General features: G+C 45.5%; 2 protein-coding genes across 2 annotated transcripts; one reads left to right on the plus strand and one right to left on the minus strand.

Moving 5' to 3' along the window:
* Window positions 1–2,040: 2,040 nt before the first annotated feature.
* On the minus strand, window positions 2,041–3,976 carry LOC123169810 (cytochrome P450 76M5). The gene has a single exon (XM_044587683.1). It carries the CDS (start codon window positions 3,785–3,787, stop codon window positions 2,267–2,269), a length of 1,521 nt encoding a protein of 506 aa, XP_044443618.1. The 5' UTR covers window positions 3,788–3,976; the 3' UTR covers window positions 2,041–2,266.
* Window positions 3,977–16,333: 12,357 nt separating this feature from the next.
* On the plus strand, window positions 16,334–19,963 carry LOC123169103 (uncharacterized). The gene is made up of 4 exons (XM_044586948.1): window positions 16,334–16,482; window positions 16,575–16,745; window positions 17,752–18,016; window positions 19,662–19,963. Exons 2-4 carry the CDS (start codon window positions 16,639–16,641, stop codon window positions 19,731–19,733), a joined length of 444 nt encoding a protein of 147 aa, XP_044442883.1. The 5' UTR covers window positions 16,334–16,482; window positions 16,575–16,638; the 3' UTR covers window positions 19,734–19,963.
* Window positions 19,964–20,249: the final 286 nt, after the last annotated feature.

A 20,249-nucleotide genomic window follows, 5' to 3' on the forward strand; every position in this document is an offset into this window, starting at 1 on the left:
AATTCTTTTATTTTCAAAAAAATCTTTATCGGGCATTTCAAAACCATACTAAAAAAATATGCATATAAAAAATTGTGCACACATATAAAAAATATTAAGCTTGTATTTTAAAAATATATCTTTGCCATGCATGAATAAGGGTGAATACTAAATCAATACAACACAAAAGGGATAAAAACATTTATGCCTGAATATCTGCATACAAACAATGGCTAACCCTCTTGGTGACCATCCGTTTCAGACATGCACGCCAGCTCCTAAAAAACACGACTTAAAATCCAAAAAAGAAAAAATGACATTCATTCTAAAAAGCCTTCTCTCCTAACTCCCATTCTGACAGAATAAAAAACGACGTAATTCACACACCGTAGGCATCAAACCATCAGTTCATCCATAGCATTTAGATAACACGACATTACATCTGCAGCTCGTCCACACTTAGCACTACATGGTTACATCGTCACTCACACTTGGCGTCCACGCTTCGACCAACTACAAAATCATATACATAACACTAAGCCTAATCCTACTTAGCCACGCTGCCATCTCGGCCACATAAGAACGGCCACATCGCCTAATTAACCACGCGCAGGACAACATCTGCCACAAGCAACAGCAGAATTGCCACCCCAATTACCAGGTTTGCTACTGATACGACCAGGTTGATGGACGCGGCGTCGGCGACTGTCACACCCTGCCGACCGGCAACTGGAGCAGCCGCGAGCATATATCCTGCGACAGCACTTGCAAACGATGCAGCCTGCGACGCCTCCGGCGGCCCATTTTGCTGCACCGGCTGGCCGTGAAGCGCCTGCACAACTTGAGCTTGGACCGCTTGCCCACCCTGCATCTGACCCGGACCGATTTGACCCACAGCAGCTTCTCCTCCTTCAAGATTGGCGAGATGCGCCGCATAGCCTTGCTGCCACCTGTATAAATCGCATCCGCCCGCTGAAGGCTGCAATGGATCCACAAGAACACGGACCTCGTGATAATCTACCAAGCTAAACATCTCAAAAAACACCCATACCCAATCCAAGAAACTTGACTTACGTTGTGATTCCGGCACTTGTAGAAACGCTGACCGGCGTTCTGCCCGCGCCTAGCAACGTAGGTCACCACGTTCCTGCCGCAATCCGGACAAGGCACGATTGGCAGAGCAGCTGGATCCGCTACTGGATCTGCCATCTTCGATACCTAGGCTTCTATCTTCTCCGATTTGGGACGACCTAGAAGAAACTGTGGGGCGAGTCTAGGGTTTGATCTTGCGATTTGGGGATCGAATGGGGACCAGATCCAGAAGCAACCGTGGATTGCGTTAAATACATCCAGCGGGCCGGCCAACTACTTACTGTACCTCACCGTTACAGGCCATCTCGTACTTCCGGTATACACAAGTCCAGAACAGTAGACAGACGGCGCGTTACATAAACACCGTGAAATCCTCGTCTAACGCCGGCGCCACCAACGTCTCTTGCCCGTTACGCACATTAACTGTCCTCACCCGTCACGTACAATACAGCGGGCACCTCGCGCCTCCAGCGGATCGAACGGATGGAGATTCCGGGAGCGCGCGAGCTCGTCCGCGCCTAGCAATTATCGGACTACATACGTGTTATTTTTTGCGGGGGAGTACATTGGTGTTGTTGAGGTACTGAACAATTCCTCGGGTTGGTGTCAGTCGGATGGAAAAAAACATGGTTAAAGCAGACTATATAGATGTTGTAGAGGTAATGCCCTATCAAAGGACATGTGCGCTCATCGGGTGTGCCTGCAACGTGTTTCAGAAAAAGAAGTTGTTTACCCATAAAAAGAATCTTATCTTGTGAATCGTATAACATCTTTTTATCTTTATTCATAAATTTGGGATACATGTCATCTTACTCTAATTTTTCTTAATAATATAATATGACCAAAAGATGCCTTCGGATACGAAAGGACGCCTCATCGTGCCATGTTGCATAGACACTTAGAGAATTTTGACCACAAAAGTTACTCCATCCGTGTCCTACAATATGAGATGTTATTACGATCAACATATGGAGGAAGTTCTAATGATAATCTTATCCTTATCGCAAAAGAAATGATAATCTTATCCCATAAGATAAGAATAAGATAACATGTTATGTCCCCGCAGAAAAAAGATAAGGATAAGACAAAATGTTATGTTGACTTCTACTGTACGTACGACAGAAGAGTCATCCAATCACGAAATCTTGGTGAAGAAAGACAGTGACATGTACTTTCACGTTGTGACGTCCATTAATTAGGTAACCACCACGGGCACGGCCTTGAGTGGGACAGCCATCATATTGGCGGTGGTGAACCTCTCGCTCACGTCCAGCTCCTCGGCCGACATGCCGTCCGGCAGCCGCCACTCGAACGCGTGCAGCAGCGAGGCCAGGATGAACGGCAGGACGCGCTCCGCCATCGGCAGGCCGGGGCACAGCCTCCGGCCGGACCCGAACGGGATGAACTCGAACGCCTTGCCCCGGAAGTCCACCGCCTGGTCCGCATCGGCCATGCTCAGGAACCTCTCCGGCACGAACTTGTCGGGCCTCTCCCACGCCGCCGGGTCGCGCATTATCGCCCACGCGTTGAAGATGACTGTCGAGCCCTCCGGCACGGTGTAGCCGCCGATCTCCACGCCTTCCTCCACGGCCCGGTGGGGCAGCAGTATCGGCCCCACCGGGTGCAGCCGCATGGCCTCCTTCAACACGGCTTGGAGGTACGGCAAGCCCGCCACGTCGGTCTCGCCGATGCTCTCCTTGCCGCCGACAGCGTCGTGTATCTCCGCGCGGACCTTGGCCATGACTCCTGGGTTCCGGAGCAGCTCGGCCATCGCCCACTCGACGGTGAGGGCCATGGTGTCGCTCCCGGCCGTGAACAAGTCGAACAATATGGCCGTCAGGCCGTCGCGGGCGATCTTGCCCGTGGAGAAGAGCTCCAGGAGCGAGTCCAGGAAGTCACCGTGAGAGAGCTTCTCCTCCGTGGAGGTGTTGGCCATACGACGGTCGATTATGCCATCCAATATGAGCAAGATTTTATCGATCCGCATCGCCGACCAGCGACGCCACCCTTGCAAGTCGAGCCGCCGAAGGAAAGGGACGAGGTCGGAGATGTTGGGCTTGGCGATCACCGCGACGAGGTCCTCGACGAGCTCCCGCATGCCCTGCCCCGACTCGGCGGCGCCCATGTCGACCACGTCGACGGAGCAGAGCGCGCTCGACACGAGGTTGAGCACGCCGGCGTACATGACCTGGCCTACGTCCACCTCCCTCCCGGCGCGGCCGCGGAAGTAGCTCACCATGTCGCGCACCTTGCGCTCCCGGACGCCGCGCGCTGCGGCGAGGGCGCGCGGCGAGAAGGCGTGGGCGGCCACGATGCCGCGCAGGCTCTTCCAGAGCGGGTCGGAGCTGGGCAGCCACAACATAGACCGGTCGGCGAAGCCGAGGCCGCGCGCGGCGTCCGGGACGGCGCGGGCGGCCAGGCGCCGGTCGTGCCTAGTGAACGCCTCCCGGGCCGCGTCGCGCGAGGACACCACCACGGCGGTGGTGAGGCCGAGCCTGAGCGTCATGACGGGGCCGTGGGCGCGCGCGAGGCGCGCGAGCGTGTGGTGGAGGTTGCCGCGGCGAAGGCAGAGCAGGTTGCCGACGAGCGGCAGCGGCGTGGGGCCCGGCGGAATCCGCCCGCCCCCCGTGCCGGCACGGCGCGCGGGGCTGGCCAGGAAGTAGAGGAGCGAGGCGACCGCGAGCGTCGCCCATATCGGCCAGAGCTCGATCTCCATTAGCTCGTTCTTGTGATGCGGGTTGCTCAGGCGGGGGCCCGTCGGTCTATGTTATAGATGTAGATTGCACAGCTAATGCCGATGCTGTTTCGTTGGTTGGTGTACTAGCTACTCGTGGCTGGTTAAGAGAAATGCCACGACGAACTTTTTTCAGAGGAAGCTTCACAGAAAAATGCCGATGGAGGCCGAGCACCTCGTGGACTTAAATTCATCCCGGCAGTCACATGCACTGAGCTGACCCGGTATTGTAGCGTCCTGTTCCCCCTATCGCTGCACTGAAGCATGCATTCAGGCAGAAAGGATGCTCCATTGGAATCTAGCACAGGGAACAGCTAGCCCTCGACAACCGTCCCATTATTTTTTGTTTTATTTTATTTTTCTTTTATTTTCTTTATTCTTAAAGGGTAATACTAATGCAACTAATTCATTCTTCCTCAGAAAAGTTCATTATTTTTATCTTATTTTATTTTTCTTTCATTTTCTTTGAAGGTAATACCAATGTTGTTAATCTATTCCTTCTGACGGAAATTGCACTATTATACAATTGTTCTTATATATTATGAAATGACGCAATTTCTGTGTAAATTTCATGCAAATTTTGTCATTATTTTTTATTTTCTTTCTTCTCAAAGGGTAATTCCAATGTCACTAATTCATTCTTTCTTAGAAAAGTTCATTATTTTTATATTGTTTTAGTTTATATTTATTTTGTTTCTTTTTCAAGGACAATACTAATGCCACCAATTCATTCCATATTAGAAAACTTCTTTTTTGGAAATTACACTAGTATATACTAATTCTTGCAAATTTAAAAAGTGCAATTTCTTTGTAAATTGTGTGAAAAAATAATTTTTTATTTTTAACATAGTACAAACGCAAGCGCCCATACATACACGCATACACTCACCCCTATGAACGCACACACGCATATGCTACCCCTATGAGCACTTTCGAGAGACTGAGCCAGCATATCATCTTGAGATTTACGAAGTCACCGTGGGCGCCTCGTCGTCAACGGCAACGTCTCCTCCCATTGAAAGCGCATCGCCGGAAATCCTGAAATGAATCCAGGAATAATGTAAGCACCAGGACCTGAACCCTGGTGGGCTGGGGATACCACTGTCCCTCTAAGCATCCAACCACAGGTTGGTTCGCTTTTTTTTTCCAATGGTAACGCCAATGTCCATTCATCCTTATAAAATGTATACATGTAGGTAACACACGATATGTTTTTAAATTATATTAGAGTATGAAAATTAAATTATTATATGTTTATTCTTTGCATATTACAAAAAGTGCAATTTCAGTGCAAGGTTGTGTGCAAGTTTTTTAAACTTTTGTCATCCCCTTTCTTTTTAATGTGTACCAATGCCACATTCATTCTTTCTTTGAAAATAATAATAACTTATACGTAAATTGTATGCAAAAAAGATCACTATTTGTTTATTTTGAGTCAGTTAACTAACCCGAATTGTATTTCAGTCGACTAACATGCATGGGTTGTTAGTACTAGATTGACATGCATTTATTTAGCTACTAGCGATCGATGGGAGAGAGTGCATGTGCGTACAGGGACTTGCAGTGACATACAATACTTTGTTTCAACCGATGAGAGAGATTGCATGTGCACTTGCAGTGACCTACAATACTTTGTTTCGAAATAGTCATGTACTCCTATAATACTTGAGATGCATCCATGCATGCGTTTGAAGGTTGCGTCCTCCCCAGCGTCCATACGTGATCAATCTGCGGGTTTATTAATTAGGTAGGCTTTGTTTAGTTTAAATAGAAAAGAGAGATTCTCTTTCCTCCTCCACAAGAAAAGCTCTTGTCCTCCTGTCGGTGCCGCCGCCGGTCCGTCCCATCTCCGATGGCCTCTAGGCCATGGAGGTGCGCAGGATCTCGGCCCCCGCCGGCGGGAGGGACCCTGTTCTTGTTCTTGTTAGAGTCAGCGTCTTGGTTGAGGCTGTGTGGCGGCGGCGACGTCCCTTAGTAGGAATAATGTCTCCCACGTTCTATCCTCATCCCGATGGTGCGTCTAGCATCGTCGGATGGCGTGTGGAGGTTTGTCTCTGTCGGATCTTGCGGGATTTGGTCGATGTTGGTCTTGGGTGGATCTAATTGGATCCGTATTTGTCTTCGTTTAGGTGTTTACATGTTTGGTTTTTTTGATCTATGACTTTCTTCATCGGTGATGGTCGCTACTCTGGTGCACTGGTCCTATGAGGCCTTAGCACGACGACTTCCCGACTGTCTACTACAACAATGTTTGCCCGACTCCGATGAGGGAGGGGCGATGACGGCGGCGCGCCTTCGGCTCGCTCCAGTGTTTGTAGCCGTCGCTAAGTGGTCCACGAACATGGTTGTAATTTTTATTATCTTTGTTGTTCTTTTTACTGCCATAATTGAAGATGAATAGATTGGAAGTTTCTCGTAAAAAAAAGAAGGTTGCGTCCTCCGACCCAAAAGAAAAATAATTTGGAAGAGGAAGGTAGCTAGCTAGTAGCGTTGGTTTAGGTACGTACTCTTTCTGTTCTTAAAAGAGTGTACTTCCAGCTTTGTTGGAGGGTTAAACTATCTTAAGTTTGACCTAGTTTGTAAAAAAAAAATCAACATTTGTGAAACTAAATAGGTATATGGTAAAAATATATTTTATCATGAATCTAATGTTACTAATTTCATGGTATAAATATTGGTGTATTATTGTATAAATATGGTCGAACATTAAAAATGTCGACTTTACAACAAAATTATAATTATACTCTTTTAAGGATGGATAAAGTATGTACGTTGCTTATGTACGTACACTATTCAGCGCTGCGCGTACGAATTGCTGAAACAAGTTTGGTCAGTCGACTGATCTAAATTTAATTTTCACTCGACTGACCCATAGTCAGTCCCAAACCTTGTGTGCTATTGTTGGCTGGCTATAGCATGTGCTAGCAGCACAAAAATGCCTCAGGCCGTGTTTAGTTGTCTGTATCATTTTTTGTCATTTTACGTGCGCGACTCAACATGGTTTAACTGTTTTATCTGTTTTATGCCTGTTTGGGTCGGCCGCCCGTCCGCTCGACGTCCGCCCTCTTTTGCGTTTGGGTCGGTCGTGCGTCCAACGTGCGGATGCATTTTTCCCTTGCGGCTGGCCTATCGTGTTTTTTTTCAAATATAAGAAAATTTAGCCCCTAGCTCACAAATCTAAACAAAATACAAATATCTCATAGGTTCACAACATAAATATGTCATAGTTTATAAGCCAAATAAAAATTAAATTGTCTCAAATACATTTAAAAAAAGATAGCCGATACATCTATTGGTTGTCAAAGTAAGCCCACATATGCTCAACCAAATCATCTGACCATGTTCTTAGAAAACCCCCTAACATTTTAGGTAATCAACCCGCCGCCCATATTTAAGTCCAACGATTTTTTTTGTTTTAACAGAACCCCCCCCCCCCCCCCCCGACTTTTCGGTTAATCAACCCACAACTTATCTAAAATAAAATTATTCATATCTTTTAAACCGTAACTCTGATGTTAACATGTTATATGTGAAATTTGATTAAGAAAATATGTAGAATATAAATATTATATTATTTGTAGCTGTAAATATTTCTTAAATATTATTTTTGGTGCAAATTTAAGCTATAGTGCACGGTCCATTATTCTTTCGTACCGGCGGCAATCCGAATTGCAAATAAACACCCATTAAAATCAGATTGAGAGGAAAGAAAACATCGATAACCATGCATGCACACCTCTGAAAAATCTCATAGGGGAAACAACATATTTCTCATCTTATTCGGAGCAAGCGCGCACGCAAGAGAGAGAGAGAGGCCTTAGGACTGACCATATTCAAATGTGTTTTCATTGTGTGAATACTGAGGCCACCGTCGGCAACACAAATGTGATGCCATGTGAAAATATAGGACGTGGACCTATTAGGTACTAGGGTCTTGAGTCATGGTTATTGGGTTAAGAGCGTGCGTTATTTTCTCTCCCGTTGTAATGTACGGGCTCTTTTGCTTGTGTGTGTGTGTGTGTAAAACTGATGTTGAAGGAAAATAAGTTCGCCATACAGAGGAATTCTGTAATTTTTCACGTAGGCATTTTCGAGATCAATTCAAAGGTGATCCACTAAATATAACTAAATAGGTGATCCGACTAACACATTTATCTTATATTGTAAACATGACATCTCAAACATGCAGCCATCCTTATGGCAAAAGGCTCACTTTAACATGAAACCATGGAAGTGAGCTTTCATTCACTTATGCTACTTATACTGAATAAATATTTTACAGTTATACAATAATTGAATGTATATCTTATGTATTCTTAAATAAACCCTCGCTACTGCTACTTACTAGTAGCGCGGGTTTTTACCCCTCGCTACTACTAAGTTGATACTAGTAGCGCGGGTTTTTAACCCGCGCTACTACTAAGCGGTCTCTACCGTGCCCTCCCGGGACATGCCATACTAGTAGCGAGGGGTACAAACCCGCGCTACTACTAAGTTGATAGTAGTAGCGCGGTTTTATATCCCTCGCTACTACTAAGTACGGGGTAGGTGAAATTCCCATATCCTCGGCCGAATCCCTCCTCTCTCCCTCAGTTTCCCCCTCTCTCACTTTCCTCCTCTCTCCCTCGTACTCCAGCGGTGGCCGCTGCTGGTACACTCTGCTTTCTTCCCCCCTCCCTCTCCGAGATCCCTCCGGTGGGCGGTCGCCTGAGCTCCTCGCTGCCGCCAAGATGCGGAAGCGCGACCTCGGCATTCTCCTCCTCGCTGCCTTCACCGTCTTCTTCTTGCTCCAGGTCAGCCCTCCTCCTCCTCCCCCCTCTCCGATTCGATCCGGATCCCTAGCTGACCCATCCCCCTCCTCCTCCGGCAGCACGAGGGCGACTTCTCATTCCGGGAGGCGTGGTACCACCTGTCGGACGACGGCTTCCCGATCAAGCATGACGTGGACCGCCTCCCGCCGCCGCTCGTCGCCGACCTCAACGGCGGTGGCCGCCGCTAGGTGCTGCTCCCCACGCACGATGCCAAGATCCAGGTCCTCCAGCTCCCGGCCCACGCCGGGCTGGCCTCCGCGGCCGCCCTCGACGGCTTCCATGAGGCGCGCATCATGGCCGAGATCTCCCTGCACGATTGACAGCACGCACGGGGTCGAGATTTTTTTGGGGGGTTTTCAAATTAATAGTAGTAGCGTAGGTCACAGACACGCGCTACAGATAGTTAGTAGTAGCGCGTGTCGAACCCGCGCTACTACTAAGACACGTACTAGTAGCGCGGGATGCACCGCGCTACTACTACTAGTTAGCTGTAGCACTGTAGTAGTAGCGCAGGCGCCCGCGCTACTACTAGCTTTTAACCCGCGCTACTACTAGGCTTTTTCCTAGTAGTGTAAAGTCTCATATTATTAATCCAAATATTCATATACCATACAAGCGAATCTCACCAATCCCCGCAGCAACGTGTGTGATGTAATCTAGTTCCTATGTTACCCATTGAAATAAAGGAATTAGTTTTCACAACAACTAAAAGAAGCAAAGGAATTAGTTTTCACAACAACTAAAAGAAGCAAATGAATTAGATTATTGAACCGAAATGATTGTTACACGGCTTCCCATCATTGCCAGGCAGAAGTTTGTGTCTTGCAACATTTTCTTAATTTCATAATTGATTGTACTGAAAACCAGGACCTAAACTTGTGCTACTGGCCAACCTTTTCTTCAGGGAATACCAAGATATTTGCCAAACGAGGCCATAGGATGGTATGTTCAAACATACACCTTTACTCACCATGACATGATATTGTATTCTGCTGTGCGCTTACTCCTTTTCTATCTCCCAATAGTACTTCCAGGTGCAATACGCTGAGGACAACCTATCAGGTGAGAATCGATTTGTGGCTCTTTCTCTTTTTTGAACTGGTCGTTATGTGGTTCTTGGGGACTCACACTCTGTTTTGTTTCTTTTTCTACCTCCTATTTATGGGCTCCCTTCTGTTAGGGAGTCAATCGAGGACCAGATGGGTATCTTGTTGCTCATCTCCGGCAAGTCAGGTGCCAGTGTGTTTCTGTCAGCGTCCACGGAGGAGCGGGTAACTGACGGCGTTTACGCCGCGGGCTGACAGTCCTCGTCACACGTGACCACAACCCACTCAACCGATTGTAATCCTTTGTTCTTACATTGCATTGCAACCTCATGCTTGACTGCACATCTTGGTTGTGTGATGTGATGGGAAAATATTTCGGGTATTTTGTTTTGTCATATGATGATGATTTGTTTCCAACAAGTAGTCACACTAATTAAATTCAGAAATCTATTGGACGCCTCAACTTTGTAGCTTCATGGTGTATGATTAAAGTTGGCATTAGACAAACAAAGAATGTGATCTGCCTCTCTAAATCTCTTTAATTTCTAAAGTGGCACCGAATCGAGACGGAGCTAATGTGAAATTAGCTTTTTTTATAAGTCTGTAGCGACTTCTAGCGCTTGATTAAAAAATGGTCATTTTCTATTCATCGTTTATTTTCCATTTAAATCTTATTATATCTAATCAGCCCACTATTTCTTTTTTCAAGATTCTATAGTTAACGCAAACTTGTTTGGGACTAAAGGCTTTGTTTTTGTTATCTATAGTTAACACAAAATCCAATCTCAGGGTTAGCAATATAGTATAGACTACCAGTCTGAAACAAGCCTTATGGTAGCTTGTAAGAGTGGGTATATGTGAGCATATACCGAGCCATTGAATTATGTTACTGAAATCATTCCAAGAAAATATGCAGATTTCTAAACATGTAAAAAGAGAAGAGAGTTGTTATTGTCAGATCACTGTTCAAAGTAAGGTTACAGTTTTCTATCAGTCTTCAATGGGTATATTTATTGCTCTTGAGTGACATAGCAGAAATTTTTATAGCCCGAGAAATCATTGCTCATTGCTATTTGTACTTAGATTATGGGTGCTATGGCGCTACGGTACACTATACATTTAACTGTAACATACAGAAATGATCACATAACATTGAAAAGAACCATCCAGTAACTGAAATAGTAGTGTAATCTAAATTCATATGTCTCCCAACCATTTAAGGAATTTGAAGTGCTTATACTTATAAATTGAAGCAGATGATCGCAGCAAACGACAAATTCTTTTCATGGATCTTTGATCCCCACTCTTACAACTTTTTGTGCTGATGGTTGCATTTATATGTGATACAAAAGGTGCACCTTGCTTGTTTGTTCAAATGACTAAAAGAAAATACCCCCTTCTTTTTATAGTACACATTCCCATGACACCCATTCCAAAAATTTAAGCACCCATGCATTTTAATCTATTTTGGCAAGGCCAGGGCTGGGGGAAATCTCCACATTGTATATCTGCTTATATTTCAGTTGAACACTTTTGAAGAAGTTGTTCTTTATTTTGCTAGTGTGTAGATGGGGAAGATCGGCAATCGATGGCAAGATGTTGATGTGGTGCCAAGCATAGCTGATTCATGGAGGTACAAAGTTTGAATTCACTTTGTATTATTCTTTGCTCAATGGAGTAAAGCTTATGTGATGCCTTATCCTGTCGATGCCATTGCATTCCATCCAATGTAAAGTTTCAGTGTTTAATTTTCTTGGTGATCTCGAATAGGTTAATCTGTTCTCAGTTTCTTGAACTGTTATGTATTGTCTGTAGATATGCTACAATTGCCACTCGAGGCCATGATGGATTCGTGCTGGGATCGCACAAACAAGAAGAGGTTGTATCAGTTCACTCGGTGACAGTCTTGCTTTGGGAGTATGATTATCTGAAGTGTTCTAGGTGTTCATGCTATTACGCTTTGATCGCAGTACTCAAAAGTATGTGTCAAACATTGCTGGTCTGTCGTTCAGTAAGGATGGGCATCTGCTTGCTGTGGCATCAAGTTATGGTTACGAAGAGGGAGAGAAACTGTAAGACCGAACTTTGCCTGCAAATTTTCTGTCACTTACTAACAGAACATAGAGTTGACCTACCGTTTCTTTTGCAACTTCCAGCCATGAGCCTGATTTAATATTCATCTCAGGGGTGAATGAAGTGGAGGTTAAGACCCGGTTTTAAGTATGGGAATTCAGGACTGAATCATTTGGGCCATTTTGATTTAACTGGGCACTTATGATAACGTCATAGATACAATCCATACTGATGTATTTCTGGAACTCCTCAATAGGTTAAAGTCGGCAAAGATTCACCTGTAGTCAAATCACTTTTGCTGTACATAAGTGCCATCAAGATTAGCCTAGACCTGCGGACGTGCATAATCCATATATGTGCCCACATGACTGCTATGCAAGATGTGTTTTATGAATGAATACTGTGTAGCAGCACTTATAACTTGCTATATTTTATTTTAGCAACTACTGCTCATTACACGCTAACAAGTGCACAAACAAGGTTGGTGCGCACAGTGACGCGGAGGAGGCACGCCCCTGCCACTAGTATCCTTGTAAACATGACCGCGGACCATGGATCTCACAGTCGCTTGATTAGAAAGAATCTTTGTTGGATGCCAACCTTGAAGTTGCAAATGAATACAACAAGGAACTATCCAAAGATGATTTTGAATGGGTTTCTGTTGATGAAAATGTTGTTACAACTGTGGACTGGCCCAAAAAGGACATCCATTATGCTCCAGCTCACCTTTTTTGGTGTCTGGGATTTCATCCTTACAAAGAAATTGCCCTTTTTCGTGATGATTATAGAAGCGCAACATTTGCTTATTATTTAAATAGGTCAAAGGTTCGATACTTGGGAATAATGGATCATGAGTATTCTAATGTGGATATTTCCTTTGCTTACACACAGTGTTGGATGATGGACTTTCCAACATAGTCCTTTTAAAGACCAAGGTAGTCTTTTAATAATCTGTGAACTAATTATTATAAGGATTGTATTTTGTAAAACATGGTTCTAACAATAACGAAATAGGGTTTCCCCTGCTTTGTACTATTGGAAATATGCCCTAGAGGCAATAATAAATTAGTTATTATTATATTTCCCTGTTCATGATAATCGTTTATTATCCATTCTAGAATTGTATTGATCAGAAACTCAGATACATGTGTGGGTACATAGACAACAATGTGTCCCTAGTGAGCCTCTACTAGACTAGCTCGTTGATCAAAGATGGCTATGGTTTCCTTGCCATAGACATGAGTTGTCATTTGATAATGGGATCACATCATTAGGAGAATGATGTGATGGACAAGACCCAAACTATAAACATAGCATATGATCGTGTCAATTTTATTGCTATCGTTTTCTGCATGTCAAGTATATGTTCCTATGACCATGAGATCATGCAACTCACTGACACCGGAGGAGTACCTTGTGTGTACCAAACGTTGCAACGTAACTGGGTGACTATAAAGGTGCTCTACAGGTATCTCCGAGGGTGTCTGTTGAGTTGGCATGGATAAAGATTGGGATTTGTCACTCCGTATGGCGAACAAATCATGGGCCGACAGCGGCTATAATATAAATCGGCCCATTATTGGCCCATTCGGGTGACGGGCCATGAACATGCTGAAATGTTTTGGGGCCTTGGCTGACCCAATTACATGACGGGCGGGAAGCAGGCCGGATGTATAACGGGCCAAAATTAGGCCCAACACTCTCAAGGTCCTTTAACGGGATGATATGCAGTTTGGGCTAGAATGTATCCACGAAGACTACGGGCCGTTAAGAGGCTGAAAGTAACTACGGACCAGAATTAGGCCCAGGTGCAACTCGGGCCTTTAAATGGCCGAAAGTGAAACCAGGCCGAAAGAGGCCCATATGTAGAAAGGGCCGCTGATAGGCCAAAACTAATATCGGGCCAAACTGTTAAACGGGTCATTAAGAGGCCGAAGAGCAAATCAGGCCCCCAATGGGCCCGATGGCTCAGTAGCTGTTAAAGGGCTGTATCTGTTATGGGCCGTAATTTGGCCCAAGAAATGAAAGTCAGTTAGCGGGCCGGATCAGGTATGGACTGTAATTTGGCCCAAACTATTGCAGGTTGTTAACGGGCTGGATCTGATATGGGCCGTAAACTGGCCTAGAATAGTGCAGTCATTTAACGGCCTGTATCTGATGTGGGCTATAATTTGGTCCAGAAAATGTTAGGCTGTTAACGTGCCGGCCCATTAGATCTGACGAAATCTTGTGGGTCTGTTCCTGGGCCGGCTTTTAAACCTATATGGGCCTCTATTGGGCCGTCCCACGTGTCAATGTTTCATTGGCAATTCTTGTCAAATGGATGGTTGACATCTGTCCCAACGCTGAGCCGACACGTGGATCGTCGGCGAATGAGAATTTTACACATGGAAAATCACCATTGGTCCGGGCTATTAACGGGTTATCGGATCCAAACCGGAACCCGATAGCTTAACGGCGACCCGTTACGGTGGATGCCACGTGTCGGTTACCCTTAACGAAAGCACTTCTATGACGCACGATTTATTTAAAGTCTAAAAGCAAATAACATTTTCTGGAGCCTACATATTCTAGCATCTGTTTGTTAAGTATGAGGTACATTCTTGTAAGCTAAACAAGTGATTTAAAAAATATATGAATGCACATCCAGCGGTTTGTTTACTTAAGCATGAAATCAAACCTCGAAACATCACAAGCCTGCTATTGCTATATTGAAGATAATGAGTAACAAACTACAAACCCCATCAGGGATATTCATCACAACGGACATGAAGAAGCACACCCCCGACCACAAAAATAGGCCCCAGGACAAACAGTGACACCTCAAGCGCCCAATAAAACTAAAAAAATTCAGAGCTCCCTCATCACACAATCAAAGTAACAATCAAGACATAAGGAAACAAAAAAAAAGAGGAAAGAAATTGAACCATTACATGTAGGCATGTAGCACAGGAACACGAACAGCCCGACGAAGCCCCGGATCCAGACGCCGTTGTCAACACCTCCAAGTAGTCATCGTCCTCAACACCACGCACCAGGAACCTCCACTCTCCAGCTACGTGCTCGCCGTCCTCTCCCATGACTCCCGACTCACCGGATCCAGCGGTTGACTGGCCGATGCCATACGGGGAAGGAGCGCAGGACGAGTGGGCAGCAACCAATCTTCGGGTCGGTTGCTGATCTGGTGGGGTGGGGGTGGCGGGTGGAGGCCGGTCGGACCGGGGAGGCTGCAGCGGCTGGAGCAAGGAGGGCGGCACCTGAACCCTAGCGCGAAGGGGGCGCGTGCGAGAGTGAAAAATAGATCGGGAGCATGGTGGAAACCTGAAGTGAGTAAATCATGGGAGCTTAGTAACTCTATCGGTTTTTATGTAAACCTGTTCCTAGTATATATCGTCCTACTTATTTCAACTACGTAATTTATCCAATGCCCTGTACAGGTAATTCCCACCAAGCTCCGTTTCATAATTTTTGTCGTGGTTTTAGTTGAAAGAATGGAGGAAGTGCCATCTATTCCCAAGTTCTTCTGTATCATATACGAAATCAATTACTTGGTATTGTTAAATTGTACAACTTAAGTCAAATTTATTTTGGTAAATTGTACAACTTCACTCAATTCTCTTTCGTTGCAAACAGAAAACTAGAAATCCAAGACGAAGCATACTCGGTCAATTACATCCCGTGCTACTACACACTTCGAGATAAATGGTATATTATGTTCTTATTTTTAAAAGTAATGTACAATTGACTTAGCCTATGTCCATTGTCTTGGTCTTGAATACTGAATTTTACCTTCACAGCTCCAGGTCCTTCTACTACTGATGAAGAAACAATGAGATCAAATTAATCAAGCCTTTATTAACTTGGTACCAGCTTGTGCAATGATTCATTTTGTTAAACTTTTTACACATTTTTATGAATTTTCTCTTGTTTTAATAACGGAGTTCATCTTTCCTACGAAATGTGAATATGTAGTGTATTTCTGACGTGCATTGATATATGTGGTATACTAGTCTTGGCTTTTCATAGCCGCTTAGTTATAGCCCTAGGCTTTGAAAAATCCTGGCTCCGGCGATGGTGCGCGCATGATTTGGCTGCCAAATTATTGGCGGACGTTTTCGCGCCTTCGTTTCGCCGCTCGTTGGAGAAAATCCTGTAGGGGCGTGGCCGATCTGAGCTGGGCGAGGCAAAATTGGCTTCAATCCAAGCTGTATCACGACAAGTCACGGGCAGTCGGGCACAACCACTAAATTGGCTTCAATCCAGCGTTGGTAATCCATCCAAACAGACCCTAGCTAGTAATGGAGTATGGAGCGAGTGAGGACTTTTGGTGGCCGGGCTACAGGCAGGCCGCAATCTCGTCCATTCGAATGGGCTTTGGGATTGGCGATCCGTCATTTCACTGCTGTGGGATGGCAGGTCTAGTGGGTGAATTACTGTCCGTGATACAGCTAGGCTTCAATAGGCGTATTGTGTTCGGCCCATCACCCGTTCCTGTACCCCAGCCCGCGGCGTCCCTCGGTGGCCTGGACAGCAGTTTTGGTACAGAGCGATCTTTCGAAACAGCACATGTTATATGGGCCCGGTGACATGTGTGGAGCAGGTGGATCCACGCGTGTGGGTTTCCTCGGCATTACCCTCTCCTCCACAGAAAGCTTGCGTCCGCGGCTGCTCTCTTTTTCCACACGGGCGCGCTGCGGCGGCGATTCCCCACCGGCGAGATTTCGACGGACGGACTGGAGGTCAACGGGTATGTTCTTGTTCCTCCAAGTTCTCTCTCCCCCTAGTTCCTCCCCCCACTTTTCTTTGCAAATCCATTCACTGATGGCGGTTTGACTGCAGGAGCGGTGGAGCTAACATCACCGGATGGAAAAGTGATGTGTTCCCGGTGGAATCCCAAGATTCCATGAGTGCTCCATCCCTAGAGCTCGAGAAGGACGAAGAAGCAGCGGTGGTTGGAGATGGGCAGAGATACGAGGTGTGCTCTGAAGCTACAAGCGGCTGGACGAGGAGGTGCGGTTTTTTCTGTCCCCCATCATGCTTCATTCGCATCTGTTCAGCTTAAGAGATGCATTCTCGACATACCCTGCTGGTACAATCCTGTGATGGATTATTTAGAAAGACCAAATATCAAACAGTTAAGTCTCTGATTTGTGCTGTTTGAGTCGTGTCCGTAGTAGGAGACGCAGAGAGTAATGGTTTCAAGTTGTTCGTTTTAGATTTCTGAATAGCTTTCTGGTTTGTTTTTTGGATTCTAGGATTAATAAGACAAACCTGTCATTGACACACAGTATCTGTGATGTTTGGATTCCTAGCATGCTCTGTTGGATCTTGAAATTATGGGTGTTTTTTGTGGATGTAGCAGGCTGCAAAAATAGATAGAATGAGTTATGCTAATCATGGGCGTGCATATTTGGATTACGTAACTAGAGCTGCTTTCTTATGGTGAAATACATAAATGCAAATTAGTAGGCGATACTGAACTATGTAGTTTTTTGATTTTAAGCGTGGCGTCTGACATTTAGGCAAGAGTAAGCGAGATAACTTTTTGTTGTGATTATGGCTGGAGTACTGAGACTCACCACGCATGCAGACACAAAATCTGTCTTGTTTGGATTCTAGGATGAGTGTGCTGGACCTTAAAAAGATGGCTGATTCTGTATTCAAAAAGTCTGAAAAAAAAGAGGATGAGTTATACCAATTATGGTTGTGGATTTGGCTTCTGTAAGTAGAGCTGGTTTCCGATGGTGACAGGAGAAATGCATTTTTTCAGCTAATAGTGAGCTGGATATGTGTATGTGATTTCTACTGTGGCGTTTGATATCTATGCAGCGGGGAGCCATATTTCATTAGTTTTTTTTTTTGGATTTCTCTAGTCTCTTGTGGTAGTAGGTATCTTGATCATACGAAGTTTTCCGGCACATACAGATCTTTTGCTGTTATTGATTTATGCTAGTGCTATACCATGAATAGATAACTAATTGATGGCTGTTCTTTTTGATGCGACACACTGGCTCAGGGTGAGGCTCGGGAAAGCACCTGGTGAGAGGGACATGAACCACGACAGGAAAACCGCGGTTGAGCTGTCTGTCCGTGCTTATGCTGAAAAATGTGAAGGGCATGTCATCAATCCAACAATTGGCACGGAATTTGACTCGTTGGATGAGGCATATGAGTTCTACAACCTATATTCATGGGAAACTGGGTTTGGTATACTGCTGGCGAAGAGCAGGCTCAATGTGCAGAGAACAAGATGTATGCAAGAGATTGTGTGTGCATGCGCGGTACGTTTGTCTAAAAAAAAAAGCATGCTTCTTCCTGGTTTTTTGCACGGTACGTATGTGTAAATTCAGATCAACCGCTCGTGTCTTACAATGTGCTGCTGTTTACCAAACAGAAATCTTGGTTTTTTGCACGAGCTGCTGAAAGTTTCTTCCTGGTAAATTGTGAAATGTATCAATAGTTTTGGACTGAAATCTGCCATCATATAGATACGCATTTGATAAGTTCCCCACATGAACATGTGTCTTCTTCTCAAACACATTTCCAAGCTACACGACGAGCAAACCTCAGGAGAGACTAGGTACTTGATCACCAAATACGGATGGTCGACCGCTAACGATGTAGGCATGTCAGACAACCAGCATACCCCGATTTGGAAAGACATTATGAAAGGCCTCGCCCTCTTCCGGGACACCACCCGGGTCAGCATCGGTAATGGAACCACTACCTCCTTTTGGCTTGACCTTTGGCTCCCTCGCTCAGCTCAAACCCTAGCCCTACAATTTCTGGCTCTGTTTTCACACTCCAATCGAGTCCACACATCAGTGGCACGCGCTTTGACATCGAACAACCTCACCTTGGATCTAACACCTAGGTTGTCTCACGCAGCCGAATGCGAACTGCTTGAACTACGCACTATATTGGCCACGGTGAACTTAAATATGCAGGTTGCTGACAGGAGAACTACAAGGGACGCTGAGAAACCTTTCACCGCTAAGCTTGCTTACCAAGCGGTTTGGAGGACAAAGCCCACGGACACGCTCGCCCCGGCCATCTGGCGGAACTACGCCCCAAATAAATGTCGACTCTACCTCTGGCTTGCCCGCTAGGACTGCCTCTTCACGAATGAACGACGGTTCAGACGGGGCATTGCTACTTCAGCCGCATGCCCCTTCTGCGACCACTGTGAATCCATCAACCACCTCCTTATCGAATGTCAGCACCTAGCTCCACTTTCGGGGGAGCTCGACAGCCTCTGTCCGGGTGCGCCACAGGGGCTGCTCCAAGCTTGGGAGGGCGAATGGCACAACAAAACTAGATCAACAGTTCTACTAGCCGTTCTTTGGAATATCTGGAAGCGACGGAACGCCAAGGTCTCTTGGAACATACATCTTGGGCTTCATGATGTGGCAAGCTCCGCTGCGGAAGATCTTAAACATTGGTCCCATCGCTGTAATAATATTCAAAAACAAATTCAACTCAGGGACTGGGGCTCCATGTTGTTCCACCTTGCCGGGAGAATTTAGCCCCCCGCTACATGTAATTTTATTCCCTCCTTAACCCCCATGTACTCTCTGTTCTCCCTGAGATCTGTAACACCCCGACGGTTGGCAATAAAGGTTCAGGCAGGCGTAAGCCTACCGTTGAAGCGTCAAAAAATAAAGTTCCCTGTCAGCGATCCATTTGACTCACTAGGGCGTATGTTTGTAAATACTGTAATGTATTTGTACCGTTTGTGAACCATATCAAATTGCTAAGGTGGGTGATGGGTATTCCAATTATGCATAGTTCCTAGTTCTGTACGTAGAACATGATGTGTGTATTAGTAAAAATCAGCACATGTTGTGTGTTAGCTTAAGTTATTTTGTCAAAATGTGTCGATTTTCAATTCAGTTCTAGTGATAATGGTTTGTGTTGTCTCATCAGGGTGAGTGTGGGAAAAGCATATCTGGAGAATTTGGAGAGGGAGGCCTGACCGAAAAAGTGCTCGCAAGCTAACTGCAAGCTGGTTGGTAAAGAGGGCTTGAGTGGGTAATTAAAAAGATGACTTAGCTGTCAATGTAAGGCAGTTGATATTTCAGTCATTTTCGACTTCGATTCAGGTGGTGTTTGGTTCTCTAGTCCTAGGACTTTTTCTAGTCCCAACTAAAAAGTCCCTAGTCCCTAAAAAGTTCCTCCCTGTTTGTTTCCAGAGACTAAAAAGTCCCTAGTCCCTTTCTAGAGGTTATTAAATGACCATGTTGCCCCTAGTATATAGAAAAATAACAATCAAACAACACCATGGGGTGGCGGGCCAATGGGTGCATGGAGGGGCATTGTTGGAAAAGTCCCAAAAAGTCCCAAAAAGACTCTCCTTAAGAGTCTTCTTCATTTAGTCCCAAATGCCTAGTTTAGTCCCTAAAAAGTCCCTCCCGTTTGGTAAAAAAGTCTCTAAGAGGGACTTTTTCTAGTCCCTACACAAAAAAGTCCCTGGAAACAAACACCCCCTCAGTTGTGGTCTGCATGCTAATCTGT

Source organism: Triticum aestivum, chromosome 7D (genome assembly GCF_018294505.1).
Source record: "Triticum aestivum cultivar Chinese Spring chromosome 7D, IWGSC CS RefSeq v2.1, whole genome shotgun sequence".
In the NCBI taxonomy this organism is placed as follows: domain Eukaryota; kingdom Viridiplantae; phylum Streptophyta; class Magnoliopsida; order Poales; family Poaceae; genus Triticum; species Triticum aestivum.

What these genes read in the sequence shown, in the direction of transcription:
- LOC123169810 (XM_044587683.1), bottom strand. Translation starts at nt 3,787, where the DNA reads ATGGAGATCGAGCTCTGGCCGATATGGGCGACGCTCGCGGTCGCCTCG.
- LOC123169103 (XM_044586948.1), top strand. Translation starts at nt 16,639, where the DNA reads ATGAGTGCTCCATCCCTAGAGCTCGAGAAGGACGAAGAAGCAGCGGTG. An exon ending in ACAAGCGGCTGGACGAGGAG is followed by an intron (nt 16,746 to 17,751) that starts GTGCGGTTTTTT and finishes ACACTGGCTCAG; the next exon opens with GGTGAGGCTCGGGAAAGCAC. An exon ending in AGATTGTGTGTGCATGCGCG is followed by an intron (nt 18,017 to 19,661) that starts GTACGTTTGTCT and finishes TTGTCTCATCAG; the next exon opens with GGTGAGTGTGGGAAAAGCAT.